At 43.6% G+C, this 19,772-nt stretch overlaps 1 protein-coding gene across 2 annotated transcripts in view; it reads left to right on the top strand.

The window, feature by feature from the left end:
* Positions 1 to 2,960, top strand: part of RFESD (Rieske Fe-S domain containing) — a 42,526-nt gene extending 39,566 nt beyond the window's left edge. Inside the window, exons 1-2 of one of the 2 annotated variants that reach the window (XR_011029598.1) lie at positions 1,066 to 1,240; positions 2,466 to 2,597. Coding sequence is in view for 1 of the 2 variants with exons in the window: in XM_068271691.1 (XP_068127792.1) it covers positions 2,466 to 2,741 (276 nt within the window). In the remaining variant the exon portion in view is untranslated. Of the gene's footprint in view, positions 1 to 1,065; positions 1,241 to 2,465 lie in introns of those variants that run through there. The other variant, XM_068271691.1, reaches the window with a different exon arrangement.
* Positions 2,961 to 19,772: the final 16,812 nt, after the last annotated feature.

A 19,772-nucleotide genomic window follows, 5' to 3' on the forward strand; every position in this document is an offset into this window, starting at 1 on the left:
TACTAAATATCTCCGCTCCCACACCTCTTACACTCCCCAAATTTTCAGGGTAGGGAGGGAACCCCCAGAACGACCTCTATACCAAATTGCAGCCCCCGAGACCCGCTGGTTCAGGAGATAGATTAGAGAAACCTATCTCGGGAACCAGTGGGTCTCGGGGGCTGCAATTTGGCATAGAGGTCGTTCTGGGGGTCCCCTCCCTACCCTCTAAATTTGGGGAGTGCAAGAGGTGTGGGAGCGGAGATATTTCGTATTTTAACTCCAGCAGCATCATTACCTTCACACTGAGCATGCGTGCTACTCAGTGTGGAAGGGAGCTTCCGGGCAGCGCAATCAGACATTACACCGGCTCCACATCATGATTGGCAGACCCGCAGGCGAATCAAGGTAGAGGGAGAGCAGCTCATTGCGCAGCAAAGTCTGCGCTGACAGCTGCCTCCCTAAAAGCCTGCGGGATGCCTGAGTGCGGGGGGTCCTTCAGAGTAACGGCTACTACTGAGGGGTGAGCACGAGCACAGTAATATTCACCGTTGGGATTTCAGGGCTAAACCATCTGTTTTTTTTTTGTTTTTTTACCAAACCCTGCAAAGGCTCCCCCTGCAATGTTTATTTTGATACAAAAGTCCGTCAACGTTATGCAATGGACTGACGGACTCCGATTTCAGTGACAAACAGTACATTAAAGGGACATCACACACACAAAAAAAAAATACACAGCAAGGCTCGTATATACTATATATATCTACTGTTAGATGGTTAAAAATGTATTGATTCGCGGGAGTGGTCCTTTAACTTGCGTAAGTACTGGTAAAATTGCTGTTTGCTGTCTGTGCATGGCAATTTAATGCAGTAGTCCAGCACTGTCTTGCCACACAGTCATGAATGCTGGCCACACATGCTAGATGAAAATCAAAAGAGATCACGCAGGACTAAGTATTGCTTAACCTTCGACATGTGATGACATCTTGGCATCGTTTAGCATGCTTAAACGTATTTGCTTCTTGTAGTCTTGACTGTGCAACTGTTGATGTTGTCTGTTGAAATCCAGTTGCTATGTGTACTGGCATTCAGCAGACCAGGGAGGATGGATTTGTCACTTGTCACATGATTTAACTTTGGTTGTTCGTGTTGTGTCCTCAGCCCACTGAAGATCAAATCACACAATGATCTCTAAACTGTGGTGCAATCGTTTTCCAGACAATCTGAGACACTCCTTATATGCTGAAGCTAACCAACCATTGTAAGATTTTTATCAAATGCAGGTACCAATATCACAATATCACTTGGTAACGTATGTGGCTAAAATGATATATATATGTAGTCAGCCTTTACTTTGAGCAACCTGAGTGGCCTCACAATATTCTTCTTTAAAGGGACACCCTCTCACCCTCCCTCCCTTCCGCATTGTGCAATCACAAGCTTTGCATTTAGGGGGAGCTCCCTATTCAGTGTAGAGATGTAGAGACACATCTGCACCTGACCAATAGAAGCGGAAACCCTGCACATCACACACTCTGCCTCCCTACCTGCACCTAGCAAGGTAAGTAGCAGCTAAGATCACTGAGGAGCCAGGGGGTGTGAGCAGCGGGATTGTGCCAACAGCCACTGGATCAGAACCACAAGCGAAAGAGCAAGTGATCTTCTGCAAGGTGTGCTGGGAAAAAAAGTCGCCCTATCAAAAATAAAAAATAACAACCTTAAAGCGAACCTGAACTCGGAACTTCCTCTCTGCTCTAAAAGATATGCAACAGCATGATAACCTTTAAATAAAACATTTCTTTGTTACAGCTGATACAAATCCTGCAAGAAATCTTCAGTTTGTCTACTTCCTGCTTCCATGGAAGCAGACATATTGTTAACATCCTGAGCTTTCAAATGAACTTATCTGCCATGGCAGTCAGCTGGCACAGCTGCGAGATCAAATTACAACTTGTGATTAGACACAGATGAGGGGGAATCAGACAGGCTAAACTTTCTAAATACATACAGTGTGCATTTCTCTGTTTTCCTTCTGCCCTGTGCAAGAGTTCAGGTCCACTTTAATAAGTGTATTTTTTTTCTTTGTTGAACTCATACTCAAGCGTTGGACTTCCTGTGTAGCCCTACAATGGCCAGTCAAAATTACACCGCAATTCCAGTGAACTATAATTTTGCTGCACAGTGGCGTAGCGAAGAAGCTGTGGGCCCCGGTGCAAGTTTAGCATTGGGGCCCCCCATGCACTCTATACATAACAATTGATACGGTGCACCAAAACCAATCAAGGACAACCACAGTGTCAGAGGTGCATGAAGGGGATGGGAAACTGTGTTTGAGGGGTGGGCCCCTCTGGCTCCTCTAGCCCAAGGGCCCCGATGCGGTGGCTACCTCTGCACCCCCTATTTCTACACCACTGTTGCTGCACAAGCACAACCTTGCTTCACAGTCGGTTATGTACAGGCTCTAATATGTCTCTGTTTGTGTGCAGGATATCGATGGACGGCCTTGTGTTGTTTGCCCATGGCACAAGTATAGGATTGTTTTGGAAAATGGAGAAGGCTTGTATCGTGGAGTTAACCCCAGCGACCGACAAAGAAATAAAAAATGGTTTTCTAAAGGAGTGAAGCAAAGGACTCACAAAGTGACTGTCAGCAATGGTGGCGTCTATATCACACTCTCAGATATTTCTGCTTCGTATTGTGATTCCGATTTCTTTGCAAAGGAGAAGTTTAAAGATCAGCCTTGCCCTGATCCAGTAACATAAGCTAGTGTTTGCAAATGTTAAATTTACTTTTATGAAATGTATGCAGAATTCTACTTTGGGGCTGATTCATGAAGCTGTGCTGCTATAGCAATGTGAGCTACATGACAGCACCGCAAGCTAAATTCAGGGAGTCATGCTACACGCAGTCGTGCAGCGTTGCATGCCTTCCTTAGTTACACGCGTTGCTTATTTAGCAACGCATGCTCCTTTCAATGCCGGCCTCTGCTGTGAAGTATCGTGACCACAATACTTCACTTGTGCGGACGCTGCTATGTTAATTAACATAGTTACTAAGTAATAAACATAGCAGCGGCCGTGCTAGTGAAGTATTGTGGTCACGATACTTCACAGCAGCAGTTGGCATTAAAAGGAGCGTGTGTAACTAAGGAAGTCATGCTATGCGGCACAACCGCGCGTAGAGTGCAGTGCTGTCATGTAGCTCGCATTGCTAGAGCAGCTTTATATATCAGCCCCTTTATATATACAAATAAACGGATACCAGCTCTCTAAAACACTTTTTAACAATATTTAATATTGAAAATTTAATTGAGAGGATTAATGGTTTGTACTGACATTTCACGTTTAATAAAGTCAGTGGCTGCAGTATTATAGTTTGATATTACAGCAATTAATCTCCATCATCTTGCTATCTATGATGTATATGATGTATTATGATATTAACGTGGAACTGAAGCTTATTTACTTTGTTGCCTATGAAAGCGCAGTTAATGACAAATATCAGTAATGTTTACATGTAAAAATGTATATTTACTTAAAAACATTATATTTACAGCTTGGGCCCTGACACCTTGCCTCATTTCGTCAAGGAACAGGAATGCTATGCTTCATAGTGTTAACAGTAACTACTATAATTCTGCCACAATTTTTTGTGTTAAAGGGAAGGTTCAGGCACGACCTAAAAAAAATAAAAATACAAATCCTCTTACCTGGGGCTTCCTCCAGCCCGTGGCAACCAGGACGTGCCCTCGCCGTGGCTCCGCAGGCTCCCGGTCTTCTTCGGTGGCCGACCCGACCTGGCCAGGCCAACGTGCGCCTCAGGGGGGCGCGCTGACGTCATCGGACGTCCTCCGGGCTGTACTGCGCAGGTGCAGTAGTTCTGAGCCTGCGCAGTACAGCCCGGAGGACGTCCGATGACGTCAGCGCGCCACCGTTAGGCGCATTTTGGAGCGCACAAGAAGCCCGTCTTGGCCAGGTCGGGCGCGCCACCGGAGACCACCGGGAGCCTGCGGAGCGGCGCCGAGGGCACCTCCTGCCTGCCATGGGCTGGAGGAAGCCCCAGGTAAGTGGATGTGGATTTTTTTTTTTATCATCCCTGAACCTTCCCTTTAAGCAGCCGTAAGTGTATATGTTAAAGGAGAAGCGAGGCCAGTAATTAAATCCATCTTTACTTACCAGGTACTTCTTCCAGCCCCTAGTAGTTATTTGTGTCCTGCAGCTCTGGTCTTCTCCGGATCCTGTTGTTAGCCTCTAAGTATCGCCCACCCCCGATGACTCTGAGTCTTCTGCGCACGCATACCATTTCTCAAATAGATCATCAGGGGCATCTGTTTGGCTAATATTGTGGTGAAACCCATTCCACAGTGTGATGACAAGAGCTAGGTCCAGTGTGATGTCAAGACAAGACCTAAGTCAAAATCTAGGGTCAATCACTGAACTTGCTGAGACCAGTGAGTGCAGTGATTGGCCTCAGTAATGGAGCCGTAGTCCCATCTGTGAGACCGTTGGCTCCTGTAACAGCGCAGCAGTGGCTGTGATTGGCAGTGTGCCCTAACTATCAGGCTGCAGGGATCTGAAGGAAGCCTCTCTGAATACACGCTGCAGCTCCCGAGACCCAGGTGAGCAATCCTGGCATAGGGGGACACTTTTTAAAGAACAGAGAGCACAAGGGGAGACAGTAGGGACACGGGGACACTGGAATGACAGAGAGGGACACCGCAAGGACATGGGTACACTAAAATAACAGAGGTGGACACAGTGGCGTAGCTAAAGAGCTATGGGCCCCAATGCAAGCTTTACAATGGGCCCCCACGCACTCTATACATAACAATTGATATGGTAAACCAAAACCTGCCAATGGCAACTACAGTGTCTGAGATGAAAGAAGTGGAACAGTTTGTTAATGATTACCACTATTCAAAGTATCTATAGAAGAGATTATTATGAGCACAGGACCAATAGAGAGCTAATACAGTAGTTGAGGGAGGGCCCTTCAGGGCCCCTCTGGTCCAAGGGCCCCGATGCGGTGGCTACCTCTGCACCCCTATTGGTACGCCCCTGGGTGGACACAGCAAGGACACAGGGGGACACAATGGGACACAGCAAGAACAAAGACGGACATTGGGGGACAGAGGTGTACAAAGGAGGACACAAGGGAACAGAGGTGGACAAGGGGACACAGCAAGGACAAAGAATGACACAGGGCTGTAACTAGAAAACCCTGGGTCCCCCTGTGAAACTTTAGATGGGGCCCCGCCTCTCTGCCCTTTTTTACCTCCAAACAGAAATTGAAAAGGCAGGCCAAGCAGGATTTTTTTTAAAAATAAACAAAACAAAAAAACAAACAAAATATATACGAGCAGTATACAGTAGGTAGCCAGGTTTAGGTGGCCCCAGTATAAGTAGCCAGGTTTAGGTGACCCCAGTATAGGTAGCCAAGTATAGGTGTCCCCAGTATAGGTAACCTGGTATAGGTGCCTGCTGTATAGGCAGCCTGATGTAAGTGCCCCCAATATAGGTAGCCTGGTATAGGTGCCCCCAGTATAGATAGCCAGGTAGAGGTGCTCCCAGTGTAGGTAGCCAGGTACAGGTGCCTCCAGTATAGGTAGCCATGTATATGTGCCTCCAGTATAGAGTAGGCAGGTATAGGTGCCCCCAGTATAGGTTAGTGAGGTAGAGGTGCACCCAGCATAGGTTAGTCAGGTATAGATGCCCCCAATATAGCCAGGCATAGGTGCTTCCAGCATAGGTAGCTAGGTATAGGTTAGCCAGGTATAGCTATCCCCCGTATAGGTTAGTAAGGTATAGGTGCCCCCCCATATAGGTTATCCAGGCATAGGTGCCCTCAGTATAGGTTAGGGGTAAGCAGCGGGCACACAGTGGCGGGGAGGGAGGCCCGACTATCCCCATCCATCACCTCGAGCCCCCTCCCTTCAGCTCTCCTGGCTCCCCCCTCTTCCTAGTTCCAGATGACGGAGCTCTGCGTGCAGCTGGTCTTCTACATCTCTAAGCAGAGTCAGCGGCATTGGAAACGTAGAAGACTGGTGGCACACAGAGCTTGTCCCCTGGAACCAGGAAGAGGTGAGTTCCCCTGCCGTTGTGCTCATTTCTGGAGGGGGAAGCCGGGAATGTTGAAGGGGTGTTCAAGGTGAAGGAAGGGGGGTGGGGCCCCCCTCCCTGCTTGCTGTGTGCCTGCTGCGCCTCCTGTGCTGCGTCCCCTTCCTGCCCCTAAAAATGGCCCTGGGCAGGTCCCCCTTTAGGCATTTCCCCCCATGGGCCCCCCTGCTTCTGCATCCTTTGCAGGGGCGATTGTTATGCCCCTGGGATGACACAAGGGGACAGAGGTAAACACAGGGAGACACAAGGGGACACATCAAGGAAAAAGAAGGACACAAGGGAACAGAGGCGTACAGAGGAGGACACAGGGGGACAGAGGACACAGGAAGGACAGAGAATCACAGGGGATACAAAAGAAGGACATAATAATTAAGGGGGAAAGAATCCACAAGATGTCCCTGCACCATGGACACACCAGGATTTGCATTTTCTTCCCTGGTTTTGCCCTCTAAACCTAAGTGCGTCTTATGATCCGGAACATCTTATGGTCCAAAAATATGGTAATTTCTGCCTCCAAGCTTCTCTCAGATAACACTGGTCACACAGGAGGGAGGGGGCAGAGAAGAGAGAAGCAGGACTAATGGTGGCCACACATACATTTTTGATTTGACAATTCTGATTTTTGTTTTTTGCTCAAATGAAAAATTAGACTCTTGTAACCAATGTACCACACACGTATGTTCGTTTTTGACACAATCACAACAAAAATGATTGAGTAAATGATATAAATTAGATGTGATAATATATATAAATTTTCATTTATACATGTATATGGGGCGCGCCCTGTGCCATCACTGTAATGTACAGTATAAAGGCACATAACACAAACAACCCTAGAAAATGTACCTTTCATCAACAAATCTCAACAACACTACATTTATTACATTGAAGAAATAAATTCTATGTAATGTGTCATGTTTATGTCACTTTGAGAAATAAAGTTTCTATATTCTTGAATGCAAACTTAAAGAAAACCTGTAATGAAAAAAAAAAAACCCTCTGCGGTTTACGTACCTCTGGATCCTAACGAGGCTTCCCCGTCCCCCTCCATTCAAGTTCCGGGACCCCCCGAACCGCAGCAAGGTAAATATTTACCTACTGCGATCCTGCACATCGGGTTCTGCTTTTTTCCACCTTAAACCGAATGAAGAGCCGCTAGAATAGGCCCTGCAGGTAGCATTGAAATCAAAAAGTTCAGCAAGACAAGGAGGCAGCAAGTTCTTAAAGAGGAACTGTCGCTGAACTGTTGCTGTCACTTACAGTAGGTAGTAGAAATCTGACATTACCGACAGGTTTTGGGTTAGTCCATCTCTTCATGGGGGATTCTCAGCATGGTCTTTATTTTTTATAAAGACATTCCCTGAAAAAGATTTATACAAAGATGCTGGCCAGCCTCCCTGCTCGCTGCACACTTTTTTGGCAGGTGGACAGAGCAGCTGCCATTCACTGAGTTCTTTAAAAAAAAAAAGAGAAGACCCTCAGAACCCCCCATGAGAAGATGGGCTAGTCCAACATGTGTTGATAATGTCAGATTTCTACTACTTACTGCAAGTGACAGCAACATAGGAGAAAAGTAATGTATGGCTCATTTTACTCTGGAAGAAACATACGGTACTTCTTATTTGTATATATTTACATGTATTTAACATTTTAAGATCTTCGTGACAGAGGTCCTTTAACCACATATTAAGTACCAGTGGTCTATGCCCCCTTGACGACCAGAGACCGCTAGTACAGAAACGGCGGAATCCCGACAGAATCCTGGCAAATCACCACACATACCCGTCGCAACCACCGTATGTCGGGATCCTGGGCTATCCACTCTGCCATCTCTATGACGGCAGGGTTCCTATGAGCCGGTAAGGAGCCGATTTCATTGGCTCCTGACCCTGTCTTTCAATGTAAGCCAATGGGAGTGGCTTTCTGAAGGGGCACAGGAGGAGAGTGTGGTTACCACTAGGAGTTGCAGGACTGGGTAATAGATTGTTTATATTGCTTAGCAGCCTTATTTATATTGACAATGTAGTCCTATTGCATGGCTGTATTACTCTTGATGATTGGAAGGTTATTATTAATGACTATTGGCCAATGCTGTTTTGGATTCATTCCCATGTCCTGTTCTCAGATGATCATTATTATATGCATTGTTACTAATTACTAGTATGTGGAACACCTGTTTTCCTGTGATTAGACAGGGTTTTCATTGTTTTTATATATTTTTTTTTTTTGGATATGTTTCCTAATAAAATTTGTATATCACATTGCAAACTTTGGTGATATTTTTACATATAATTGCCTAGATGGATACTTTTCTTTATAATTTATTCAGTGCTTATCACTATCACGGAGGGTCTTTTAATGTTTTTTTTATAATAATCAAATAACATGACTATTAATTTAGCATATGTTTTAGAAAATAAGTCTACACTAAACACTGATTTCTCAACTTGCAATTAGTTTAAATAAAGTCAAATTGGGCCTCCCCGCCTTCTCCACCCCGTGTTTTGTACTGGTCGGAGGTGGAAATGTGGTATAGATGCAAGGACCTTGTCTAACAGACAGAGGTAATTTCAAGATTGATGCTTTCCTAAAAAAACACATGAAACTATCCTATTTTTATATTTCCTATTGAGTACAAAGTATTCTGCCTTATTTTCACAAATTGCCTGGATCAATTTGGCCTGCATTTTTGCTAAAAATGAAATTAAATTGAGCAAGTTCACTAGCCAAGAGTACAATTTTTAACGGCCACACTATAACTGTTCACAACTGCATAATGTTACTGGCTCAGAGATAACTGGAAATGGATAATATAGTATATAGCACCAATTGTGTTGAACATATCAATAGGTGTAATTTATTCCTGTTTATTGCTGTTCAGGCAAAGCTTTGCTGACCATATAATATACAAAAGGGCATATTCACTAAAAGAAGGTAAAATGTGCATGTGTAGGCAGGGCACAATAATTTTGAAAGGAATCCACCAGACACTGACTCAAATGCGAATATCAAGAATTTTATGTGTGACCTAAAACAATAGTCACCTGGTAACTTCTCAACCAGTAACAACTCTCAACACAAATATATATATTCTTTTCACATTACAGGTCAGTTAGAGTGGACCCAAATTAAAAATACAAGATTTCAGAAATTAAATCTGTTTTCTAAATTATAATAATAAATAGCAGCCTTTTTTCAGCTGCATGATGACAAATATAAGATATTTTACATTTATTGGAGAAACCCCTCCCTTCCTTTCAAATTGCCGGGACAGAATCCGGCAAACTGGTGGAGTAGATGGTGTCCAGCAAAGGAGGAATTGCTAATGGCTGCCACCTGTATAACCCTAGTTATGAAAAGAGAAGGGTGAAAAGCATGCACTGAAATGCTCATGGGCTTGAAGGAGTGTTTATTTATCTTTGTATGCGTCAGAGTGGTGCAACTAAATATTTTGAATTTAAACATTTTTGGGTTTGGGTCCGCTTTAAAGAATAACATTATAATAACAGAATAACAGGCTGAAAAGGCTCAAAAGCTAATTTAAACCTCTATTCTCGTGTGTTAAACAGTTTAGAAGGAAGCCAAAAAGGCAATACTGAAGTTAAAAATCTCTCTTACTTTGATCCTTGCTGAACAGCAAGGCTGGTTATTCCCAAGCCCCTAAGGAGGCCGCCAGGCCGCATAACATACTGCAAAGCATTCTTGGGCGGCTTCTTCTCCCCACTCTGCACTACCTTGGGTCCTCCCCCTTCATTTCCCTATCATGCCCTAAGGCTGCTTTCACAGTGGGAAGTTACAGGTTCATGTTACAGCAGCTTGTAACATCACAGCACTGAAAAAAATCACAGGGCACATGTTCCATTAGAGTATACTGCATGAGTCACTATTGTTCCTAGCCACATGGCTAATTAATATTCACTGCACAATAGTGTAGTCTGGATCATGAACCATGAGGATCTTTGATCCTGATCGAATCATCAGGAAGGAGGGAGGATATTACATCACAATTGGCTTCATAGGAGACAGACAAACATGGAACCTGCCATGAGCTGTCAGGAGCACCATTCTCTGCAAATACTATATAAAAATTCTGTGAAATCCAAACGTGGACAGTGAAATGCATATGTAATGTAAGTACAGCCAATATTTAGCTACTGATTTATGTGTTTTTTTTTCTCTGAGATCCTATACCTAACAGCTCCTCTTTAAATCTTCTCCTCTACACAGCCGGTGCACTGGTAAAAGCTGCGGAATGAAATTCAGGTTACTTATGACACTTCTTAAAAACAAATGAGCTACAACAGTTCTATTTTCTTTTTACACAATTATCAACCACTACTCAATAAAACACTTGTTCATTACAGTACCATATGTTGGTGTATAAGGGCTTGGGCAGAAACAGGTCTACTGAGCAATTTCAGTTCTAAGCAATCTCTGTCCCTTGTTACTAAGTCCAAGCTATATTGCTCAGCAAAACCTTAGGTATTAGAGTTTTTCTTTCTTTATGGTACTGAAGCAACTTTCCCATTGTTGTCTATGGTACCGAAATAACTGACACTCTTTAGCTCAGAGGATTTCTCAGACTCTTTTTTTTATACTATGGCCCACAAATGAAATAATAATACAATATAGTAATGCAAAAAATTGTTAGACCCAGCACTCTAATTGGAAACCAGCGTGCTATAGCTGATTAGAACTCGTTGCTCATCAAGTTTAAAATAGCAAAAAAAAAAATTTCAGCAGCACCGCTAAAGTGAAAAAGATAGCTCTTTTATTTGTGCAATAAAATCACATTACAAAAATTGAGCTGAAGGAAACTACAGCCTGCTGTTTCGAAGCGACATGCTTCTTCTTCAAGTTGCAAGCTCATAATGACAAACAGTGCTCACATACCTCCTTTTATATGGCTACAAATTCAAATGTTAACCAATCCTCAAAGAGAACTTGAGAAGTGACCAATCAGAGCAAATATAAAGCAGAGGACCTAATGGGGAACTTCAGTACACAGGAAGTACATCCCACAAGTGACATCACTTTCAAACAACATTCCCAAAGAAAAAAAGGCTCCTAAACCACACCCAATAGGAAAAAACGGACCTGATGGGGAACTGCCGTGTACGTGTAGAAAGTCACGTGACGTGTAAAAATGTACGCATAAATAGTATTCAAATGCGTAAAAACACGAAAATAACGCGTAAAAACATATGTATGGATACCGACAAGAAGAACGCGTAAAAAAGTGGGAATGGTATATAGAAATACGCAAAAGAGTTTAACCACTTCACAACGGAGGGGTTTTACCCCTGAAGCACCAGCGCAATTTGTACATTGCAGCGCTGCTTCCATTCATTTTTTACTGTGATATGATTGGTTATTGGGGACTGGGGTCCCCATAACCAATCATTGCACTGCAGAGCGGGGGTGTGTGCGCGCGCGCGCGGGTCGCGGGGGCGCGCGATCGCGCGCTACACGTTTGTTTACATTAATGTGTTATCAATGGAGACTGCTTCTGTTTGAAGCAGCCTCCATTGTGTCCGCAATCGGCGCGTCTAATTGGATTTAGGAACGCTTGTTCCTAACATCCAATTAGTCACCTGCTGTGCTGGCTGGCTGGAGTGTGCGCGCGAGGTCCCCGCCCACTCCCAGCCAGTAAACAAATAAGTGCGCCTTTCTCCGTCCCTGGGGGTGAAGCAGTGCGCAGAGGGACGGAGAAATTTAGCACTGGGGGGTCAAGTGGTTAAAATAGACAGTGCATAAATATGTATGCAAAACGCAAAAAAAACGCAAAAAAGTGTACGCAAAAAGCATATAGAAACTAGCAATATTGAGAAGCTCAAAATGGTCACTCCTCATACATACACATCAAGAGCAACTAATCACATGAAAGATATTGAAAAATACAGGAATAACCTTAAGGAAAAATGTCATCTCAATATATAAATACTAGATACATCCCATAAATTATCCCTAAAAGTGCGGAAAATACCTCAGCCTATAATACACTGACCCCGATTGCCACGCAGACCCAACTTATATCAAATACAAAAGGATAAATCGTATTCCCTATTTAAACCTCCTTGACCTACAGTTCCTAAACGTCTAATCCATCCTGCTTCACATTTTAACAATGCTTTCAATCTATCTCCACCATGTAGCGTCCTAGGTACACTGTCTATGACTTGAATCCTAAGTTGTGACACTGAATGTCGAAACTCGACAAAATGGGATGACACTGCTTGTTCCCGATTTTGGCCACGTATCGCACACTTGTGTGATGAAAGATGCACAAATAAAGGTTGTGTTGTCATACCGACATAAGATAAGCCACAAGGGCATTTTATCAGAAATACTACATATGTTGAATCGCAAGAATAGCGTCCACGGATCTTAAACTCGGTTCCCAAAGATGGGTGATTGAAACTATCACCCTTCACAATGTGGCTACGAGCATGGCAACTTAAGCATGGATAAGTGCCAAATTTGCTTGCTAAATCACTCGCTGCAGGAGTCGTCCCATATTTGTCTCGTCCCACTTTATCCCTAATCGTGGGGGGTCTTTTGAAGGACAAAAGTGGAGGATATCTAAACTCATGAACTTGTGGGAAGGACTGGCGTAAGAGGCCCCAGTGTTTCCGTATAATGGACCCCAGCTGAGCGCTGCAGGCATTATAGGTGGAAACAGAGGGGAGTCTAAGGCCCTGCTGGCGTCTAGGTCTACTGTCCCGTTCCTTGAAAGTATGGTCAGGATAACCTCATTGTTTAAATTTAGAAACAGTCTCCTGAAGTCGTTGGTCACGCATAATAGGATCTGAAACTATTTTTGAGATTCTAGCAAATTGTCCTCGGGGAATATGTTCTCTCACAGATCGGGGATGGAAACTAGAAAATTCGAAGGGAAAGTTGACTTGACATAAAGGTCCGTGATAAAATGGCGTCCTTGACGGATCATCATAGTATCTAAAAACGGAACACGTTCCAAGTCTGAGTGGGCAGTTAGTCTAATAGATGGACACTTATTACTCAATTCACATATGAATAGATCGAGCTCCAAACGTGGTCCCCTCCACACGCAAAATACATCGTCAATGTACCTCCACCAACATAAAACATGTAGGCAGAAGTACAGACTTTGGTACACAAACGCTTCCTCATAGAGGCCCATAAAAAGATTGGCGTAGGAGGGGGCCACATTGGAGCCCATTGCCGTTCCTCTCAGCTGTCTATAAAAATGACCCCCAAAAAAGAAATAATTTTCTTCCAAAATAATGCGTAATAGTTCAACCGCAAACTTCCTATGTGGAGTCTGTAAATCAGAATGTGTTAACAAAAAACAATCAACAGCCTCTACACCCCCCATCATGTGGGATGGAGGTTTAGAGGATCGCAACTTCCAAAGTAAGAAGAACATCCTCATCCCCAACATCTAATGAGCTAAGTTTACTAAGGAACATAGAAGTATCCCTCAAATACGAGTCCAGCCCAATTACTAAAGCCTGTAGGAGTTTATCCCCAAAAAACTGCTAATGGGATAAACACAGAATCCACGCCGGCCACAATGGGTCGCCCCGGTGGCCGGCGTGGATTCTTGTGAATCTTAGGGAGAATATAGAAAGTAGGAGTAGCTGAATACTCTTTTTTAAGGAATTTTCTCAGGTCACTATCAATAATATCCTGTTGGATAGCTTTACCAAGAAGACGATCAATTCTACGAATAATATTAGCTAAAGGAACACCACCAAGTCTTAGATAGACCTCTAGTTGGGCCAATTGATTCAAGATCTCCTCTTGAAAGTATGATGTATCAAGTACCACCACTGCACCGCCTTTATCGGCTGTGCAGATGGTGATAGCATCATTTTGTTGTAAGGCTTTCAACGCCTCTTTCCTGTTTACTCATATTGAAGTTGACCTGAGTTCGTTTTTGTTTGAAATCTTGCTCCACTTTCTTGAGATCGTCCATAACATTTTTGGAAAACAGTTCCACAACAGGATTGCTCGATGGCATGAACGAACTCTTGTTCCTAAGACCAAAATCTCGAAGATGTAAAGAGTAATCATCACTTGGGGAGAATCTATTCGGCACTGGATTATTAGAAAAAAATACTTTCAATTTAAGAGATCTAAAAAATCGAAAACACTCCTGTTCAAGTTGAAAAAAAATCAGGTAATCTTGTGGGACAGTAGGATAGTCCATGACTAAGAGCTCGTATCTCGATATCAGTAAGGGAGTATGAAGAAAGGTTAACCACTAATTCTTGCATTGTCTTAACACTCTCTTGGAAAGTTGCTGCGCACCTCTGTTGTTGTTGGTGTTTCTGTTGGACCCTCCTGCCCCCTCTTCATTTTTTCGTTGTGTAGGGCAAGGGGAGGCATCTCCAGAGGACGACTGACCCTCACTTGAGGACCCATGAGCACCAGACAAAGGGGAACCATCGCTGGGTTGACCCGGTTTCTTGGACTTGTGTGGTCTACTTCCAGGGAAGCGTCTACAGTGTGAGCCCGATGACTTTTGCCAGGCATATATATATATCCGGAGGTATAATCTTTGGAGTCTTGATGAAATTTCATCCGCTTATTTTCCTCGCCATTCTTTTGATAAAGATCCATTTTCGTTTGCAAATGGTCTAAAAAGGCATTAAGGTCCTCTGCGGACATCAAAAGCTCGAGTTTCTCCTCAATGTTTTGAATTTTAGTGTCCAGAACCGGTAACTCATGTGACCATTTTGAGCTTCTCAATATTGCTAGTTTCTATATGCTTCTTGCGTACACTTTTTCACGTTTTTTTCCGCTTTTTGCATACATATTTATGCAGTGTCTATTTTAAACTCTTTTGGGTATTTTTATACGCCATTCCCACTTTTTTACGCGTTCTTCTTCTCGGTATTCATGCATATGTTTTTACGCGTTATTTTCGTGTTTTTGTTTTTGAATACTATTTATGCTTACATTTTTACGCGTCATGTGACTTTTTACGCGTACACGGCAGTTCCCCATCAGGTCCGTTTTTTCCTATTGGGTGTGGTTTAGGAGCAGTTTTTTCTGTGGGAGTGTTGTTTGACAGTGATGTCACTTGTGGGATGTACTTGCTGTGTACTGAAGTTCCCCATCAGGTCCTCTGCTTTATATTTGCTCTGATTGGTCACTTCTCAAGTTCTCTTTTTGGATTGGTAAACATTTGAATTTGTAGCCATATAAAAGGAGGTATGTGAGCACTATTTGTCATTATGAGCTTGCAACTTGAAGAAGCATGTCGCTTCAAAACAGCAGGCTTTAGTTGCCTTCAGATCAATTTTTGTTATGTGATTTTATTGCACAAATAAAAGAGCTATCTTTTTCACTTTAGCGGTGCTGCTAATATTTCTTTTTTGATAATAATACAATAAAATAAAAATAACGAAATAAACCAATAAGGGATCAAATCAATAAAAAAGTAATAAAAGAAACAAATGCACCCAGGTATAGCACCAATATCTCTCTTTAGTAAGATAACTCTCTCTTTATGCTGTTTAGATTTCACACTAAATGAAGCTCCAGCTTATGCACTTGCAATACTTGAATAACATTCTCGGTTGGACTCCTTTCTCTCTCAGGTTCTATTTTCTTGTCACTGAAGTTCATTTACTGTCACAGGATGCAGAGGGACTCCATTACAAATCTCTTCTTTTTCTGCTGGTAGGTTAACAGAACTTGTTGTGTCTAACTGACAGATTCTCTTTATCTTAAACACACTCTCTCTCTCTTGTTTCTTCTTCACAGGCCTTGCACTTAGGTAGAACATATATCACTTATTCACTTCAATATTAGGCTGTTGGTACAGAGGCTGAGGGACTGATGCAGGCTGACAGGCAAAACGTCTCAGGATCACAATCACTGCTGGCGGCTGAGCTTAGACATCAAATAAGGGGGTTTTGACAGAGGCCAATCACTCTCTGGCGACACAGTTCAATAACACTGGGATGTAACCTGTACAGAGTCTTTGTTTCTTAGGCAATACAGTGTTATATTGCAGAAATGAACTGTTTATCTTCATAAGGTCACTGTTTCATTAAGGGTATATCAGACAGGAAGATCCTAATCACACCACCTTCATCAGAGGATACAATTCAGTATGCTGCGGTTAACTGTCACTTTCCTCAATCACCACTGAATTCTGGCTCTTTTTGTCTTTTTACTGACCAGGGTTGCTCGAATGTACCCAAATTCAATTTGAGTACATTCGAATCCGGGTCCGAGTCAAATCCGGATTCGGCCGTGATCACGACCATAGAATTCGAATTTGAGCCGTGATCACTAATTGAATTCGAATAGACTTCAACGTGATCACAAATTCAAATAGACTTAAAGCATTTTTTTTAAAGGGAAACCACAATTAAATATATGTGGAGGTGTAATTAAAATAATAAAAAAAATTGATGAAAAACTTTTTTTCTGTATTTGTTTATTCTTTTTCACTTTCTTCACCATCTGCTTTTTCTTCTCTCCATCTTTTTCTTCACCGTCTTCTTTTTCTTTTTCACCATCTTCTTTCTCACCATCATCATCATCATCCTCTTTTTCATTGGCACCTGGTTCTTCTTCTTCATCTGGTTCTACTTCTTCTGGTTCATCTTCACTTGGTTTTTCATCTTCTTCTTCACCTGGTTCTTCTTTGTCTTCTTCTTCTTCATCATCTGGTTCTTCTTCTTCTTCATCATCTGATTCTTCTTCTTCATCATCATCTGGTTCTTCTTCACCTGGTTCTTCTTCTGATTCACCTGGTTCTTCCTCTACTTCTTCTTGTTCATCTTCACCTGGTTCTTCTTCTTCTTCATCATCATCTGGTTCTTCTTCACCTGGTTCTTCTTCTTATTCCTCTGCTTCACATGGTTCTTCCTCTGCTTCTCCTTTTTCTTCTTCACCTGGTTCTTCTTCTTCTTCCCCTGGTTCTTCTTCTTCTTCATCTTCACCTGGTTCTTCTTCACCACCTGGTTCTTCTTTTTCTTCACCTGGTTCTTCTTCTTCTTTTTCTTTTTTTTTCACCACCTGGTTCTTCTTCTTCTTTACCTGGTTCTTCTTCTTCTTCTTCTTCACTTGGTTCTTCTTCTTCTTCTTCTTCAACATCTTCTCCCTTTTTTGTTTGTTCATATTCTTCCTCTTGTACCCAACTTATTGTCTTTCCCTTACAGAACTGTTTTAACAAATTTTCTTCAACAGCACAGCTAACTTTGTGGCATAATACCTAGTGGTGCATGGCAGCAGTGCATAATTCTGTGGACCCTGGCAGTGAGAGCACAGACAGCAGGAGGTTAAAGTAGCAGCAGGAGAAGGAGGAGTGAAGTGTGGCAGCAGGCAACATAACAGGCCATGGCACCTAGCGTTGGTACCATCGCTGTAATAAACACCAACAGCAAGAGGTTCCGGACAGCAGTCGTGAAGCTCACATTGTGTCCAATACACAAGTGGGACAGCACAGTTTTGAACCCAGACACCTCAGAGGTTTTTTTTTTACAACAAAATTGAGCTATTGTAGTGGCGTAATAGCTAGTGGCGCATGGAAGCAGTGCATAATTCTGTGGGCCCTGGAGGTGGGAGCACAGACAGCTGGAGGTTAAAGCAGCAGCAGGAGGAGGAGGAGTGACATGTGGCAGCAGGCAACGTAACAAGCCATGGCTCCTAGCGTTGGTACCACGGCTGTAATAAACATCAACAGCAGGAGGTTCCAGACAGCAGTCATGCAGCCCACATTGTGTCCATTACACAAGTGGGAAAGCACAGTTTTCAACCCAGACACCTCAGAATTTTTTTTTTAAACAAAAGAAAGCTATTGTAGTGGCGTAATAGCTAGTGGCGCATAAATCTGTGGGCCCTGGCGGTGGAAGCACAGACAGCAGGAGGTTAAAATAGCAGCAGCAGGAGGAGGAGGAGTAGTGACATGTGACAGCAGGCAACGTAACAGGCCATGGTACCTAGTGTTGGTACCACGGCTGTAATAAACATCAACAGCAGGAGGTTCCAGACAGCAGTCGTGCAGCCCACATTGTGTCCAATACACAACTGGGACAGCACAGTTTTCAACCCAGACACCTCAGAATTTTCTTTTTTTTTTACAAAAAAAGAAAGCTATTGTAGTGGCGTAATAGCTAGTAGCGCATAAATCTGTGGGCCCTGGCAGTGGGAACACAGACAGCAGGAGGTTAAAGCAGCAGCAGGAGGAGGAGTAGTAGTGACGTGTGGCAGCAGGCAACGTAACAGGCCATGGCACCTAGCGTTGGTACCACCGCTGTAATAAACACCAACAGCAAGAGGTTCTGGACAGCAGTCGTGAAGCTCACATTGTGTCCAATACACAAGTGGGACAGCACAGTTTTCAACCCAGACACCTCAGAGTTTTTTTTCTCAACAAAATTTAGCTATTGTAGTGGCGTAATAGCTAGTGGCGCATGGCAGCAGCGCATAATTCTGTGGGCCCTGGAGGTGGGAGCACAGACAGCTGGAGGCTAAAGTAGCAGAAGCAGGAGGAGGAGTGACATGTGGCAGCAGGCAACGTAACAAGCCATGGCACCTAGCGTTGGTACCACGGCTGTAATAAACATCAACAGCAGGAGGTTCCAGACAGCAGTCATGCAGCCCACATTGTGTCCATTACACAACTAGGAAAGCACAGTTTTCAACCCAGACACCTCAGAATTTTTTTTTTAAACAAAAGAAAGCTATTGTAGTGGCGTAATAGCTAGTGGCGCATAAATCTGTGGGCCCTGGCGGTGTGAGCACAGACAGCAGGAGGTTAAAATAGCAGCAGCAGGTGGAGGAGGAGGAGTGACGTGTGGCAGCAGGAAACATAACAGGCCATGCCACCTAGCGTTGGTACCACAGCTGTAATAAACATCAACAGCAGGAGGTTCCAGACAGCAGTCGTGCAGCCCAAATTGTGTCTAATACACAACTGGGACAGTATAGTTTTCAACCCAGACACCTCAGATTTTTTTTTTTTACAACAAAAGAAAGCTATTGTAGTGGCGTAATAGCTAGTGGCGCATAAATCTGTGGGTCCTGGCGGTGGGAGCACAGACAGCAGGAGGTTAAAGCAGCAGCAGCAGGAGGAGGAGTGATGTGTGGCAGCAGGCAACGTAACAGACCATGGCACCTAGCGTTGGTACCACGGCTGTAATAAACATCAACAGCAGGAGGTTCCAGACAGCAGTCGTGCAGCCCACATTGTGTCCAATACACAACTGGGACAGCACAGTTTTCAACAGTTTTTTTTTTACGCAAGAACAGTACTAGTAGCTATTTTGAGGGTGTGTAAAATAGCTAGTGGCAGCAGCGCATAACGGAGTGGACACTGGTAGTGGTGGTGGTGGGAACACAGACAGAAGGTTTAATGCAGCAGCAGTCAGAAGGACATATATGGCAGCAGACAGCCTAGGCCATGGCACCTAGCGGTGGTACCACAGCACTTACAGAAAAACCAGGCCAAATTAGCAAGGGACGGAAGGTTGATGTTGTAAAAAAATAATTACCAGGCATCTCATGGCCTTCTCTCGCCGACAACAGGTGCCTGGAACGTGCCTTCAATCCAGACCTGGTTGATCTTAAGGAATGTGAGTCTGTCCACGAACTCTGGGGACAGACGAGAGCACACAACTGGGACAGCACAGTTTTCAACCCAGACACCTCAGAATTTTCTTTTTTTTTTTT

This window comes from Hyperolius riggenbachi, chromosome 1 (assembly GCF_040937935.1).
Source record: "Hyperolius riggenbachi isolate aHypRig1 chromosome 1, aHypRig1.pri, whole genome shotgun sequence".
NCBI classification, from domain to species: domain Eukaryota; kingdom Metazoa; phylum Chordata; class Amphibia; order Anura; family Hyperoliidae; genus Hyperolius; species Hyperolius riggenbachi.